Source organism: Meriones unguiculatus, chromosome 4 (genome assembly GCF_030254825.1).
Source record: "Meriones unguiculatus strain TT.TT164.6M chromosome 4, Bangor_MerUng_6.1, whole genome shotgun sequence".
NCBI classification, from domain to species: domain Eukaryota; kingdom Metazoa; phylum Chordata; class Mammalia; order Rodentia; family Muridae; genus Meriones; species Meriones unguiculatus.
Window position 1 is genome coordinate 102,721,739 of NC_083352.1, and position 17,078 is coordinate 102,738,816.

The window sequence follows — 17,078 nt, forward strand, 5'->3', positions numbered from 1 at the left end:
ACTAGCACATTCTGTATTCTGCTGAGGACACGGACCTGTCTGTAGGCCACAGGCTCCACTTGCTACTGTAGGGCATCTCCTCACGCTCCCCTTTTCTCTGGGGACCTGAGTTTCACTGTCCCAGTTGAGCTGCTGGTTTTCTCAGTTCCCGGTAAATTTCAGAGTTGCTGTACCCTGTGAGAAACATGAACACCTGTGAGCAAAAAGATACCATTCCCACACACGTACTGTATGTTTAGCCTTACCAGACCACATGGTATCTGCATCGTCTGAGTTCCATAGTGGCTCCTTTCTGCTCCTGGAGGGGCCACCCTCACTGTACACCTCACCTTGGCTCAGTAGAAGATGCTTTTCACTAGCTAGGCCCTGTGTCATGTTGCCCATGTTGGCTGTGTCTCACTGTTTTGGGTACAATGTTGCCATGGTTCTAAGAGTCAGACTTTACAAAAGAATATGCATGCAAAGAAGTGCCTGCCTCTTTTGTGTTCCTTCCTGTCCCATCTCCCGTGATCTTTCCTTCTTTCAAGGAAAAGGGACCATGGCACTGGTACCCTTGCCCCTTGGCAACATGTTCTGGTGCTGACTCTGTTATCAGGTCCCCTTGGTCCTTCTGTCAGCTGTGTGGCGTTCATTACAGGTGTCTCTGTGTGCCGGGTACAGTAGAGTGTGCACAGTGGCAGGCATGCTGTGGTGGTGAGCTCCTGTTTGGATGCCATTGTGTTGGGAATGGGCTACTTCCTGAAGCATCAGTTGTTCAGTCTGAAGGGTGAGGGGAATTTCCATGTGTGTGTGGTAGGGGCCTGAGAGCAGGTTTCTGGCATGGGTGGTGAGCTTGATGATGTGATAGGGTCAGGGCCTTGATCTTTGTAGTCTTGGTTACTTCTGTCAGTGTGATTTGGGACAAGTCTAGTGCACTGTAGCCCGGGTCCAGGTGTGTTTCTTTTTCTAACTCTGGGGTTTTGCTCTAGAGGTGTGTGTGCATGCAGGACAATCTAAGTGACATCTGCGGTACAGATTGCAGCTAAGCATTGAGAAGTATTGCTAAGGTCAGTGTGTTACATTGGGCCCAACTCCTTTCAGTCTCTTTCCAGTAGCTTGGATGCCCTGACCTTGTTGCCCCTTCTGACATGTTGTGACTGGGTGTGGCTATATCATGCTGTTAGGCTTTGTATCAGCTAAAGTAAATTGGGCTGCGGTTGGGGATGGGGTAGACAAGGTATCTTATGTCACCCAGGCTGGCCATGGGTCATGTATACAGTTGAAATTGGCCCTGACCTCTGCCAGTCCTGACTCCACTTCCCAAGTGCTACGATTACAGGTGTGCACTACCTGTGACTCAGACTGAAAACTTCCTGACAGTCAAGTTAAGCTATTAGGCTTGTTAATATGAGTAACATGATTGATGTCTACTAGTGATATTATATATAAATAATTATGTGTGTTTGCTGTGTTTTTTTATGATTTGGAGTTTTGATTTTTGGTAGCATGCATGTGTCTGTGTGTGGTGCTTGCACAGAGTGTCTGCACACATGACTTAATATTTGACTTCATGTATGCAAAAGCCAGAGAACCAAAAACTTGCATTGTTGGGGAGACTGGCTGGCTGGCCAGTAAGTCCCTGGGATCTGCCTGTCCGCTTCCAGTGCTACAGTTACAGGCATGTGGAACCATGACTGGCTTTTTACATGGGTGCTGAGAATTAAACTCTAACCCTAATTCTTGTATTGCAAGTACTCTTAGCCACTGAGCCATCTCTCTAACTCCCTAAGGTGCTGCCCTAGGGTTCTATTTCTGTGAAGAGGCACCATGGCTAAGCAGCTCTTAAAAAGAAAAACATTGAATTGGTACAGGCTTTCAGTTCAGAGGTTTAGTCCACTGTTGTCATGGAGAAACATGGCAGCATGCAGGCAGACATGGTACTGGAGAACAGCTGAGAGTTATGTCTGAATCTGCAGGCATCAGGCAGAGAGTATGGGCCTGGCTTGAGCATCTGACACCTCAAAGCCGGCTCCCAGTGACACACTTTCTCTAACAAGGCCACACTTACTTCAACAGGCCACATCTAGTAGTGCCAATCCCTGTCAGCCTATGGGGGCCATTTTTATTCAAACCACCACATGTACATTTTTAACCCTGTCTCAGAGACAAACAGAACAAACAAACAAACAAAAAACCTTTTATCTCCCTCTCTCTTTTTTTAATTTTATTTTTTGGGAGGGGAGTAGGGTAAGGCTTTGAGACAGGTTTTTCTGTATAGCCTTGGCTGTCCTGGAACTCACTATGTAGGCCCAGGTAGCCTTAAACTCCGATCCATTTGCCTGCCTCTGCCTCCTGAGCACTGGGATTGAAGATGTGCAGCACTGTTCCCAGTTTCTTTACAGTTTTTGATTTAGTGACTTGGTTAGAGTCCAGCCTGACCTTGAACTCATACCCTTGCCACCCAAGTGCTAGCATAACAGGGTTCACTACCACACCTGGCTTCTTTGTGAAAGTTGTTATGTTAAGGAAGATTTAAGTTTGTGTTCTTGTGGTTATTTTCATCCTTGAACAGTGTTTTTAATTTTTATTTTTTATGTACATTGGTGTTTTGTCTCCATATGTAAAGGGGTCAGGTCCCCTGGAACAGGAGTTATAGACAATGGTGAGCTGCCATGTGAGTGCTGGGAATTGAACCCAGGTCCTTTGGAAAAGCAGATAGTGCTCTTAACCACTGAACCATCTCTCCAGCCCCTTAAACAGTTTTTAAATGTCCCTAGTTTCATAGTTGTTTCTTTAATGCAATTGTTAGGATTTATGTAGTAGAGTTATACAGAGGGTTAGGGAATCATACCACATGACAAGGTTCCACATGGGAGGTTTTATTAGGGGAAGGGGAGGGGTTACAGAAACAGTCCGTAGGTAAGGGGAGACGGGAGCCAATTCCTTTTCTAAGGTGATCCAGCACATGTGCAGGACGAGCAGGTGTTTGTGTTGCAGGTGCTGAAGGGTCCTATTGCTGCTGAATTTCTGGAGGTAGCCTTAGAGATGCCTGATGTCCCTCTTGTCGGGTTTCCGGGGAGCTTGGCCATAGAGATGCCTGTTTACCAATTCCAGTAGTAATGGTGTTTCCTTTTCACACCTTCTGCCTCCCCTTATCACTTAAGATCCTGTGAGGTTGGCCTCCTTTTAGCTGTTTTCCTTTTCAGCTAGAGGCTAACTGAACCTGTGTTTTACATGAAGGAGATGAAGCCAGCCTCCAGCAACTCAGCTGCGCTTCTTGCTGCTGTCATCTGGTGGTGGTTGATCACATTGTCCTGATTTGTGTGTTGGCTAAAGGCATAGGTGCCATGTTTTCTCTTGTCTTGGTAAGTTACTTAATCATTGAGAGCTATTGTCACTGTCATCATGCCCCTTGGCCCTTGCTATGCTGTAAGCCTTGGTCTTTCTGTTTACATAGTTGCAGACTTTCTTTGCATGACTGCCTTTCTGACCCTGTCACTCTTTTTCCTTCTCTTTTTCTTTCTCCTTTTCCTGGACTTGCTCAGCCCTCCTTATTTTATGTTCACACTGGCCTCTTCTCCCTGAGATGATTCTGTCTCTCCTTCTCTTTGTGAGGTCAGTGCTTCTGAACTCTTGAGCCTCTGGGTCCTGCTGCTCATAGACCCTTGGTCACCTCTGCTTGACCAGGAACTAGTCTGTGCCAGTGTTCTACCTCCCAAAAGTGGCACCTGGGTGTTGTTACTTGTGGGGTGATGGCACCCTCCTCTGGTGGTTTTGGGAACTCTATCTCTGTCATGCCACATTTTGCTGTGATTGCTCAGGACCTCCCAGTGTCTATGCCAGTGACTATAGATGCTTGTTTTACAGACCCTGAACCTCTCTCATTTCTTCCTCTTCATTTTTCCCATGTGTGGAAGGTTCTTTTTTGCCATCTGAGGAGCCACTGCAGCCTTGAGGGATCCTTCCTCGCTGCCTGTGTTTGGACCACCTGCACATTTCTCATAGGCTCCTTCCAATCTCAAGTCTCCCACATGTGTCCCTGTTATGAGCAGCCTTGTTGGGAGTGTGGTCATGCTCTAGGGGTAGGATCCTCTCTTCTAACAACCCTGCCTTTTTGAGCAGCTGTTTTTCTCAGGGGGTTCACAAGTGCTTTGTACTGGGGAGGTGGCCAGGCTCTCTGTTGCTGAGCCCCTTAGAACTGATGTCATTTCTTAGCGGGCTTCTGGGTGTTCATTAATGTTGTTCAAATGTTTTGCAGGTGAGCACAGACACTCTCAGTACTATGTAGGTTACTCTCCCAAATGTTCTTCTCACCCAATGGCTTGCCATCACCTATCTGGTCAGGAGACAGTGATGCAGATTCGGGGTCTTAGAGATTTTTTTCAGGAACCCTCACTCTGTTCTGGAGTACAGAGCTCTAGTCTGTTACTGGAATAAGACTCCTTGGTGAAGAAAAAGAATCAGATTGCAGTATTGTAGCCCTGCGGCTTTGGGGAGGAGCTAAAGCCTAGTGCTTCCTTTCAGATAAGTACTTTTTGCTGCATAGGCCCTGTGTATAGTAGGCTGGCCTTGATAGAGCAAGCTAGATAGCCAAGAAAGACACTTACCCTTTATTTAGTCCTTTCAGTAGCCTTGGAGAGGGCCAGGTGAGTAAAACACAGCAGTACAACCCAGGAGGCACAGACTCATGGACCAGGGAGAGATTCCCTGGTATCTCTACCTTGTGTGTTCCCGTCTCTGTCTGTGTGTCCATGACAATCCTTGAAATACCTCAGAGAATTGTCCAAACTGTAGTTACCATGTTAAGGTTTCAGCTTTTATGTGGGTGTTAGCAAATGCCTTGTTCCTATGGATCCCTGTATGTGCTTGGGCTCTGAGCAGAAGCTTCAAACCTAGTAGCCAGGAATACGTTCACTCCATCCCTGGCTTTCCCTGGACCCCCAGCTAAGGCTCCCCAGGGGCCTCCGAGACCCCACTTGCTGGATGACCTGTGTGTCCTCTCATAGCCCACAAGGATTTTGGATATACTTTGGTGCCACACAGTCTTCTAAGGACCATTCTCACTCAGGTCTCACTCAGTTGGCCGTAGTCCTGAGAGGGTTAGGCTCTTCTTGCTGTGGCCAACCCTGCACATGCTCAGAAATGGGTGCAGTACTCAGTGTGCTATGCCTCCGCTTGTACTTGGGTTTTTACAACTGAAGCTACGTCCTGTTGCTTATGAAGCCCTCAGAACACAAGTGAGAATTTGTGTTGTGGTCTCACCTGGCCAACTACCCCTCAGGCTGAGTGGGTCCAGCAGTGACAGCTGTGCCACCAGGCCCAGGTTGGATGTGACTACATGAAGTGCTTTGGGCCTCAACAGTGTCAACACTTGCTCATCAGCAAGTTTGGGTACCAGTTTGATCCTGTTTGTCTCAATTTCTAACTTTTAGCGCTTCTTACATATTGCATCTAAGATGAATGCTTCCCTTTCATCCCAAGCCCTGTTGTGTTGGCTGTTGAATCTGAAAGTAGAGGCATGAAATACAGCCTGGACACTGGCCGCAGACTCATCCTGCTGCCCAGGTGGGGTCTCTGTGGGCCTGGGCACCACATCGTCACCGCCTGAGTTTCTCTGGGCCTAGAGTCAGGGTGATTCTGGTCAGACATATAGCAAGTGCAAGAAGAGCGGAGCGCACATCTGGAAATGGGAGGCAGTTTGGATCTGACCTGCTATAATGCTCCGGACCTGTCAACTCTGCCCATCTTAGCAGCCTTCTCCTTTTGCTGCTCCTGTTGGAGACCCTCCTTCTTTACTGGCTTTCCTCCCAGAAACTCGCCTGTTGCTCTTGTGCAGACCGTCAAGACCCCCCTATGAAGGAAACTCACGTGCCTGTTGGCCTAGCTGCAGCCCGAGGTGGCTGTGGGGCGATGGACTGGTTTCCTCATTCCTACTGACTGTTCATTTTCACTGTGGTCCTTTAAGAGGCCACATGATCTCATGAGGAAACGCTTCTTGGGGGCTGTTACTGTAACAAAATCCAAGGAGATTGTCTACTGAAAGGATGTGGCTACCAAGGTGGTGATGGAGGCTGGACGAAAAGATGGACAGTGGTGGCTCCCAGCATCTGCAGAAAAGTACCCTGTCTTCAGTTGCACTGCTATATGCATGAAGAAACTGTGGCCAGGTCATGCAGGCACACTTGTACCTGGCCTGCCACCAGTTGGCATCTGGGCCCTGTGGCCTGCTGAGTAGATCGTGGCACTTCCAGTTTCTTAAGCTTGACTATGGAAGCAGAGTAAGGACGCCACTGCAGCCTGTATACTTGAATATGGATGAGCAGTTAAACCAGCAGGACAAACACCCTGTTCTTTACTGAGCAGAAGAGGAGAGCTGTCCAGTGGGATCGTGTGGTTTGAGCCCAGCAGGGGCTCAAATGGAGGCAGTGATGAGATAAACTGCTGCTGCTGCTGTTGCTCTGCTTAGTGGTCAGAAAGCCCGCCCTCGAGCGTCCATGTCTCTGAGCAGGAAGAAACTGGGCTGGGCTCACTGGATAGCTGGTGGCCCAGGGAATGGGTCTACAGCAGGGCCCACTCAGGGGAGCAGGGAGCCCCCTTCCCTTGGATCACCGTCATGACCGCTGAGCAGTCGGCCTCTCCAGCTGACCAGCAGCCCGCCTAGCCCAAGAATTCAGGCCTAGTGCTTCTGTCAGCCAAGCAGGGATGGCAGTCCCAGGTGTGGCATCCAGTGTGTCTTTGGTCCCTTCACCTGAGCCTCTTGGGCAGTATTGTGCTGTGGTGATGTGGAAATTGGGGGCTGCACGCTTCAGATCCTCTGGATGGGAGCCACTGCTCTGTCTTCTCTCATCAGGGCCAGTGGTCTGGGGCGTCGCAGGGGGGTGTCTTGAGTGTGTTGTAGAGTGGAGTGTGTGGGTCTCTGCCCTAGTTAGCGACTTAAATAACAGTTTATCTCCAGTCCTAGGACTGTGGAAGGGGCATAGCCATGCCTATTTCCTTCAACACCAGGGTTCTTGGGATCCTGGAATCCCCTTTCCCTCTTAACTGTTTTGCAGTCACTAATGTACTTCTTTTCTCCTTTCTGGTCACCAGGGTTCAGGCCCAGGCTCAGCAGTCCCAGGCGGCTCCGGCGTAGGAACCCCCAGACAGTTCACACGGCAAAGAATCACGCGGGTCAACCTCAGGGACCTCATATTTTGTTTAGAAAATGAGCGTGAGACAAGCCATTCACTGTTGCTCTACAAAGCATTCCTTAAGTAACAGGATGAGCCGGCGTTTCTGATGGGGTGCCTGCGGACGTTTTTATATATTTGCAGATTACGCCTTTTTGTAACAAGCAAACGGGATATTGTTTAAAACAGCCACCTCTTTACAATGGAGCAGTTTTATACTCCTGTTTCTAAATCAGCTCTTCAGTGCAGCAGAAACCGTGTCTGCAGCAGAGAGAATACAAAGGCCTGTGGATGCTCTTACAGGACAGCTGCCCCGAGCTCATCCTCGACTGAGTGGCCTTCTTGCCAAACAAGCCATATTAAAGACTGATGGAAGCGCTTAGCAAATAATTAGCAGTTGCTCATCCTGTGTGCATTTGGTTCAGTTCACTCTGACTCACCCACTAAGTGTACATCTACAGCCGATGACCTCATTTCACTTATTTTACTGTTGTAGAAGTCAGTTGGCGAAGCAAACTGATTTTTAGACTATTTATCACCCCCACCCTGTCCCTTACCTCCCTTCTACATGAAATTCCCCAGGAATACAAGCTCCAAGCAGGGTCGAATTTCTGCTAGTGGAGGCCGGGGTGCAGCACCTGTACAAATACATTTTATTTGCTGCAGTTTGGAAGCTGTAAAGTGGAAGGAAATGAAAACCTTTTCAGCATAAATATATTTTACTTGCACTGTGTTTTTAGCTCAGAGTGAAAACTTAGATGAAATAAAATCAGAGTTGAGAAGAATCAACAACAGACTGTTTCTCAGTGTGGATCAAGTGTTGGAAATGGTTGGTGTATTTTGTCAGTAATTGTACATAATTTTTGGCACATACATAAAATGGCTATGTAAACTATAATTATTTTGCTAAGAGACTGTATGCAAGCTGTGGCCAACCTTACAGGCGTCCAGAGCAAAGTCCCTTCTTTGTACCTATTTTTTTATTACAAATATACTAATTGGTTCTTTATATTTTCAGAGGTTATTGTATTAAATTGTCTATTGATAGTACTTTTATGACTGTAAATACTTTGGCTTTCTCCGTGTGGATTCTCATGTTAGACTTTAATTCGCACGTGTGAACTGAACGCTGATCAGTATTTTTTACCGACACCTGAGAACTGTTACACCTTTCATTTTATCTTTTAGGAAATCCCTGTCTTTCCATTTTTTCATGTAAATTTTGCACAGTTACTTGTTCATATGTAAATATTTTACTTTCAAAAATGAAGTTTTTAATTGCTATTGTTTTATATAGGATTGAAAGAAAATTAACTCCTTTATTAAAAACAAATTTATCTGTATTTGTCGTGCCTGTTTTTCCAGTGTCTAAGTCTCTGATAATGCTACCGAGACTCCTCTCTGAATCTAGGGCTTAACTTGAGGACAGGCTCCTCCAGTGGCTGGAGATAGGGCCAGCCCTCGGTTCTGTCCACTAGAGGATACTTTGCATTCCAGGTCTGTAGACCATTTGGGGGTGGACAGAGGGGTATGTGATAAGACTGGTAACCCAGTAAGCCTGGCCACAGGTAGCCACATAGAGAGGGGTGGAGTTTCTGTCACTCTTATGTTTGGGGTGGTCACAGTGAACCATGCCCCTCAACAGAGTGGAATTTATTCAAGGCCCAGCCGCCTGAGTCAGTGTAACTGGAGCTGCTCCCCACAGAGAGCCTCTACCCACCTGGTGTTACGGCCCTGCAGGCAGGTAGTTAGGCTTAGCTGAAGACTCCTTGACACTCTCATAGCTGTAGTGATGAAAGGACACAGATCAGGGACCATGGCCAAATGTCCTCATGTCCTGGCTGGCTGGAGGTCTGAGGTCCAGGTGGTAAGGGTTGGCTTCCAATGTTTCTCTGGTGGCCCTGGCCATGTACAACAGCACCCTTTCTCCTTTCCTTCTCTCTGAGCAGCTCCTGGCTTGTATTTGTTTGTGCTGAGGCTTCACTTTCTGTCAGAACACCAGTCTGGTTGGGTCAAGGATACCCAAGCAATATGTTATCCTGATTGCCATAGTTGGAGACCTCTCTCCAAATACAGGCACATTTAAGGTCCTGGTGTTGGGACACCACCATAACCTTGGGGAGGGGACAAAGTTCAACACACAGAGCCTACAATATTAAGCAGTGAAAAATGAGACCTAAAGCTTGAGGGTAAAGGGCTGTGGATTTGTGGGCTCAGGTTCCTGTGGCCTCACTGCTCTTGTTGCTTGGCTTCCTGGCCTGCAACTGACTGTAAAGGACACTGGCTCTCTGTGCATGTAGTTGACTTTGTTTTCACTTTCTTGCTCTTCCTGCTGTGTCCAGTCCTCCAGGACAGCCACAGTGAAGACCTACGTCTGTATCCAGGTGAGATGATCCTGCACTGGTGGCATATAGCCCCTAGGCTCTTCCACTGTTATATTCATAAGACCACTTGATGCTTGAACCCAGCAGTATGACAGGAGCGTCCTGGGTCCCATTTAACTATTTATACATCAAGGGATAGAGGGCAATGTGATAATGTGTCTCTTGTAAGGACAGGGACATGACAGGACTTCTCCACTCTCAGGGGACTGGTGTCTCACATCAGGCATGAGACAAGAAAGAAATGTTGACCAAATTTGGAGAGGAAGAACATGAAGAATTGAAGATGACATGGATGAGGTTAGGGAAAAATGCCAGGCACCTTGTAGATGCTTGGCTGAGGCACTGTGAATTCAGTGCCGTATCTAAGGCCTTCAGCCAACTTGTAATTCTGCGCACCACAGACAAATGAACAAATGATTAGAAAACTTCGGAACATGCTGTTAAAAGTAGCATACAGACAGACACCTAGAAAGCATTTCATGACGGCTGTGTAAGAGTTTCCTGCTTCTGTGATAACATTTCTGATAGAAGTATCTTCAAGGAGAAAGGGTTTATCCTGGTTCATAGTTGGAAGGAGCAGTCCGTCAGGGCAGGGAGGTCAGGGCGGCAGGAGCACAAAGCTTGTCCCAGGCTTCCAGTCAGTAGGCAGAGTGAATGTGTGTCACCACTCAGCTCCCTTTCCCTAGCCACAGAACGATGTCACCCACCCACTGTAGGGTCTCCGTGAAATCAAGAAAACCACCCACAGGCAGGACCAGAGGCCTGTCTCCCAGGTGATTCTGTCAAGTTGATAACACTAACCACCCCAAGATCCTCAGGCCAGATTTGAGAAGATCTGCCCAAACCCGTAGGTCAGTGGCTCTCAGTCTGAGGGTCAAGACCCCCACAGGGCTCTGATATACATTGTGTATATCAGATACTTATATTAAAATTCATAACCGTGAAATTACAGTTTTGAAGTAGCAGTAAAGTAACTGTGTTACTGAGGAACTGTGTTAAAAGGGCCATGGCCTTGGGAAGGTTGAGAACCACTGCCGTAGCTGGAGCAGTGCCATGACATTTTGCAGAACTGCAGGCTGGATTTAGAGATTCACTGGATTTGGAGATGAGGGCGTAGAAGAGTTGAGGCGACTGCTGTTCTGCCTTATTGGGGCAGCCTAATGGTGCTGTGCTCAGTGCCAGGGGTGGGGGCCAGTAAGCAGCAGACCCTCAGCTTGTGGTCACTAGACTGCAGGTGTGCCCACTGCGGGTGGTGTGGGTCACAGGGCTTTTGCTAATGGCCATCATGTGGAGGACAGTCAGCATCCAGCCCATTGTCACAGTAAATGAATCCGCTTTCCATAGCTGTGTGCTGCTCACTTGAAGGGAAGATTCCACAGACTTTCTTAGTCAGGCCTGTCTGTGGCGCGTACTGCTCCATAATAAACAATTCAAATAGTGGAGACAGAGGAGACAGTAGTGCCCATCGAGTCTCTCTGTGAAGAGTATTACTTCTGAAAAGTAAGATGTTACTTGGTATCCTGAGACTGCTGTATCAATGAGACAGGCTAAAAATAAAGTGAAATGTGATTCCTTTTTAGAATGTTTTCTTAAAAAGATTTCCTTATGAAACTAGGAAGGCAAACCACAGACTTGGAAAAATGTATAATTGACAGAGGAGTAAGATCCTGCAGCTTGGGCACACAGGGTGGCTCAGCTGGTAAAGGCATTTGCCACCAAGCCTGCAGACCTGAGTTCAGTCCCTGGGACCCACACGGTGGGAGGCAAGACTGACTCACAAATCGGCCTCTGCCCTTCACATGTGTTCTGTGTGCATGCGTGAACGGATGTGCGCACACGTGCACACAGATGTGAGCCCTGAAGCCTGGTAGATGACTTTTCACCTTTCTCATGACTTTGGCTAAAATACGTGTTCTTTGTCACATGCATATGCACACATTGACATGAGAAACAAGCAGGGAAAAGCTTGTTTTGCCTTACAGTTTGGAGTGTACCATGGCATCGTGGGTGAGTCATGGCGGCAGGAGCCCCGAGGTGGCTGGTCACGCTGAATCCATCAGGAAACTGGGAGACGTGGATGCTGGGTCTCAGCTGCCCTTCTCTGTTTGATTCACTCCAGGAATCCAGCCCATGGGGTGGTGCTTCCCACATTAGAGCAGATCTAAAAACCTTCACCTGACCTAGAGACCCCGCCCACACTATTAACCATCGCTCCCACCCTCCGCCATTTGTGGGACAGAGCCCAGATCTCAGAAGTGTGTGGACTCATTTGTACTTGATGAAGCTCAGAGATTCCCAAATGGCTCAAGACATTCAGGTAAAGGGAGCGTCCCATAACAACACCCAAGAGCACTTCCGGGGACGTGGAAATACCCATAACCTAAGAAAGGTCCAAGTCACAACATCGGGTCGCCAGGTGCTCAAAGAAACAGAAACAGCTGAAGTGAGGAGAAAACAGCAACTACAATAACAGCAACAACAAAAACCGGCTGATTAAAATGGACCTGGAAATGTGACATGGAAAAAAATCCAGCCGTTGAAAAATCTCAGTACATGGTGAAGAGGAGAGAAGGCTGAGTGCAAGCAGCGACAGGGGTTTCCACAAAGCTGCCTCAGCCAGGACTACAGCGTCTAGGAGGAGATGCCCCACACGTGACACTGTGGAAGACAAGTGGGAGCAGACCAAAGCCACAAAAATCACATGACACTGCACGCCGCTGGAATAAAGCCGCTGTGTGTGGGAAACTCCACAGGGACAGTGGAAGTTATCCATTCAAGTTCCAAGAGGGGGAACAGAAATTTGGATAACAGTGGAGGATGCCTTTGTAAACATTATGTGGATTGTTTATGTCTGTGTGTGGGGATGGGCATGTGGGTGCAGCCGCCTGAGGAGTCCAGAGGTGTTTGCATCTCCTGATGCTGGGGTCGCTGGCAGTCCTGACCTTAGAGCTAGACTCTTAACTGTTGGACCATCTCTCCGGCTTCAGAAAACTTTGATTTGTTTTTCAAATTTGATGAAGCCCAAGCTCAGTAAGATTCAAGCATGTGAAATACGAAGGAAAAAACAATGTGGAGGTATGTTAAACTCAAAAAAAAAAAAAAAATGGAGGAAAAAAATTTAAGGAACAAAATAAGGATAAGAAGCCAGGCACACACTTTAATCCCAGCACTCAGGGAGGTAGAGGCAGGTGGATCTCAAGGCCAGCCTGGTCTACAAAGGGAGGACACCAACGCTACACAGAGAAACTTGTGTCAAAAACAAAGAAACAAAAAAAGATATTTTTGTTGGAAGAACTGCAAGCAAGGACACGATGACACTGCATACTTGAAGCACTGAAAGAAAAAAATTAAAGTTTTTACCCAATAAACATGTCTTTTTAAAAAGGCTTTCAGAAATGGAAAAATTGCAAGACTCCTCAGAGGGCTACCACATAAAATTCTGTTGTCATCTCAGATGTCAGGTAGTACTGCGTCCCCCAGAGAGGCCCGAGGGACTGGAGAGATGCATTTGAAGCCCACTAACCAACAGACCATAAAGAGGAACCCCAAAGGCAAGACCTGAGCAGAGAAACCGCCAGAGCAGATGTGCCTATGGAAAGATGCTTGGCTACTGACCACTAAGGAAACACCCACTGAGATCTCAGCAAGGTGACTTTGCACACTGCAAGAATGCTGCTGAACACGATGGCTAAATGCTGGGAGGAATGCAGCTCTATCTGTGATATGCAGTGGTACCACTATTGTGAACCGGCACGGAGGTTTCCTGGGAAGTGAAGCACAGGCCACCCCAGAGGAAGGTCTGTCCCAGCAGACACGGCAGCAAGCTTGATTCAGTCAGTCACTGCGGGAAGCAGGCATGCCAGTGAAACAAGCACCTAGTATACCTTCAGAATGGGAAGCACTATGAAATGAGAAATGCTTTTCACATCAGCATGTTCTCAACCGTGTCCTGTTAGAGAGGTCAGCCAGTCTGGGGACAGGGAGCCTTGGTGACAGCAGGTACAGCACTGGTTTTGGAACCCAGCCAAGGGTGACTGCAGGGGACACAAAGAGCACACGCTGGGCAGGCAGGAATGCACTGTGCCATTGTAGGGGCATCCATCAGTACATAGCCATAAACACTCATCAGAGGGTATAGAAGACTGGTGAATTCCATTGATGTTGTGGCTCTCATCTGTAATCCCAACACTCAGAAGACGAAGGCAGAAGGGTTTCTGTTAGTTGAAGGCCAGCCTGGAATTTATAGTAACATGATAGCTAGGGCTAGAGAGGGAGAGAGCCTGTCTCAAAAAAAAAAGTTTTAATATATATATATATCTCCAAGGGGCTGTAGAGATCATGTCTTAGCTAGGGTTTCTATTGCTGTGAAGAGAAATGACCGTGGCAACTTTATTATAAAGGAAACTTTATTATAAAGGGAAACATTTAATTGGTTAATGGGGCTGGTCCGCTGTCATCTGCTGGGAGCAACTGCATGCTGGATTGACAGAAGCAAGCAAGTGGGTTTCCTGGAGGCAGCCCACTTGTTTTTGCATGGCCGACGAATAGCTGTATCCCTGGAGTACGCAAGGCCCCGAGGATTTTGCCATAAGACTGCTAATTTACATGCTTGTCTCATATAGCTGGCATGGCAGAGACCCTCACTGCTTATTGCTTCACTGTTGGGCAGATTTCCTGTCAATTATTTTGAAGATGTACCTTCATGACATAGTGCTGTTTAAACGAATTGATGATTTCAATAACCCCTGATGATGATTTTTAAAGAATTTCTGATTTGATTCAAGTAATTTAAAAACTGTCCTGCAGTATAGCAAAAAAATTGCTAGGAGCTCTGTGGACATATGGAGATATGTCAAGCACTTGAATTACACCAAGAAGGAAAACGAGATTGAAGTAAATTAATAATCAAGGAGATACACTCATTCTAGGTTTAGTCCAGGGATAAGGCCCAGGTGTGCACCACGATAAGAAAGACCATATAAATATAGAAACAAAGAATAAATGGTTAGCTGTATAAGGCAAGACAGACACCCGTTTCTTAGAAAAACCTTGATGTAAAAAAACTTGCTTTGAACACATAATGTACATTTGAAATAAGAAGATAAGGCTTCTGCTTTGAACTCATACTGAGAATATAGATAAAATCACTGTTTCAAACTTATAATAAACAGAGTATCTAGTTAGATGTTAGGATCAGTAGTCCTACTGTAGCTCCCCTTTTATGTAATGATTGCATCTATTTTTTTTAAAGATGTATTTATTTATTTTACATATATGAGTGCTAAGTATACCTGCATGCCAGAAGAGGGCATCAGATCCCAGTATAGATGGCAGGGAGCCACCATCTGGTTTCTGGGAACTGAACTCAGGACCTCTGGAAGAGCAGACAGTGTTTTTAACTGCCGAGCCATCTCTCCATCCCCCTGCATCTATTTTTGAATGTTTTTGAAAGTTTTTCCATACATAGAGAACCTTTGTATTAGAGAGCATAAAAACCCAAGACAGAATTAAACATTTGTTGAGGCCACTCACTTCATCCAGAAATGTGTCTGTCTAATCATCTGAATATATTGTATGTATCTACATGTGTATCTGTATATTTACCTATATGTGGATGAATGGTGTCTTTAGGAGCTCCCTTGTGTTGCCTGTGTGTGCATGTGTGTGTTAGGTTCGTAAAGATCTGCTTGCTTTGCCTGCCAAATGTGTACACTTTTGCATGCTTCTAAGTTATTAAGGTTAGTGAGTGATCAGCAGTCCAGAGTGTTTCACCGGCCTTCTTAATTAGGACTCTACCTTCTAGCAAGCCGCTGCTCACTGCTGAGCCGTTAAGTTAAAAGAACTAAGTTAAAAGCCATTAAGTTAGAAGAACCGTAAATACAACCCTTTGTAGAAACTGTCAGGGTTGAGGCCACTTGTACTGGGAGTTAGAGGAGCCACCTGGCTTGACTGATTGAGACCCTCTGCTGTCTTTTCCTTTAGAGGCTCTCCTGACCAATGGCTCCTGGGAGTTAAACTGTATATAGAGTTAGACTGTACTTACAGAATTAAACTGTATATATGTAGAGCCCCAAATAGTGAGGCCTGGAAGTTTAAGAATTAAAGTGTATATAGACAGTAGCGAATCTACAAGCCTGAAAGATTAAAGTATAGAAACACGAACCATCAGCCGGTCATTGCTGATACTGCAACCCACCTTGCTTCACCCTGTGTGCTGGAGCTGGTCTCTAGCAGTCATCATGGCAGGAAGCATAGTGGCATGCAGGCAGGCATGGTGCAGGAGAAGTAGCTGAGAGTTCTATATCTGGATCAGCAGGCAGCAGGAAGAGACAGTGAGCCAGTGGGCTTGACTTGGGCTTCTGAAACCTCAAAGCCCACCCCAATGACACACTTCCTCCAACAAGCTATACTTCCTAATAGTGCCACTCCCTGTGAGCCTATAAGGGCATTTTCATTCAAATCATCACAGATGGCTCAGTGGGGTTTTTGTTTGTTTGTTGTTGTTATTGTTATTTTGGTTTTTCAAGACAGGGTTTCTCTTTGTAGCCCTGGCTGTCCTTGAACTCACTTTGTAGACCAGGCTGGCCTCAAACTTACAGAGTACTGCCTGCCTCTGCCTCCTGAGTGCTGGATTAAAGGCATTTGCCACCACCACCCAGTTTCCAATGGCACTTCTTAAATGGTTAAGAGCATTCTTAACTTGCTTCTCTTGCAGAAGGCTCTGGGTTGGTTCCCAGCACCCACATCGTAGCTTACATTCATCTATAACTCTAGTTCCAGGGAATCTGATGCTGCCTGACTGACCTCCATGGGTGCCAGCATATGGTACATATACTTACATGTAAACAGAACACTCATAAAATAAAAGAATCTAAAACATCCAGTAAATAAAATAACATGAATGAATTTCATTATAGGCACATTATATCTCAAATATAGCTGATTGGAAAAAAAATCAAAGTGAAGAGGTAGCCAGACTTGGGGTTGGAGAGATGACTCAGAAATTAAGAGCACTGGCTGCTCTTCCAGAGGACCTGGGTTCAATTCCCAGCACTCATCAGCCAGCTCACAACCATCTCTAACTCCAGTTACAGGACTTCTTCTAGCCTCCCTAGCACCAGGCAAGCATGTGGTACACAGAAAAGCAAACACCCATTCACAAAAAGTAAAATAAAATTAATTTTAATAAAAGGAGGAAACCAGTCTTGGGAAAAGTCACTACAGTGACAACTTGATCAGGGCAAGCCAGAGAGCAGCTTCAGGCCAGAGCTCCATTTGGACAAGAAGCCATTGTCACGAGCTGTGTCCCCTGGTGGGTGTGGGCCCTCCATGCTGGGAGGTTAGCCTTGAGCCTTGAACCGATCTTGGTCATCACGTGTATCCATGCTGCTTGTGACACGAAATGGAGGTACAGGGACAGGCATTCAGCTGTAGAGAGGGTCTTAGATGTAACTTTTCTTTTCAACTTTTTCCTTAAAGCGTCTCCCAACCCCCTCAACCCTAAGTAGGAGAGAGAAGGTTAGTGGAGAGAGGGGGCCGTTGACCC

General features: G+C 46.6%; 1 protein-coding gene across 1 annotated transcript in view; it reads left to right on the forward strand.

Annotated features, from left to right (window-relative positions):
* The window catches only part of Taf4 (TATA-box binding protein associated factor 4), a 70,892-nt gene extending 62,401 nt beyond the window's left edge, over positions 1-8,491 (forward strand). Inside the window, 1 exon segment of the mRNA XM_060382740.1 lies at positions 7,069-8,491. Within this exon segment, the coding sequence (XP_060238723.1) occupies positions 7,069-7,236 (168 nt within the window). The 3' untranslated portion in view covers positions 7,237-8,491.
* Positions 8,492-17,078: the final 8,587 nt, after the last annotated feature.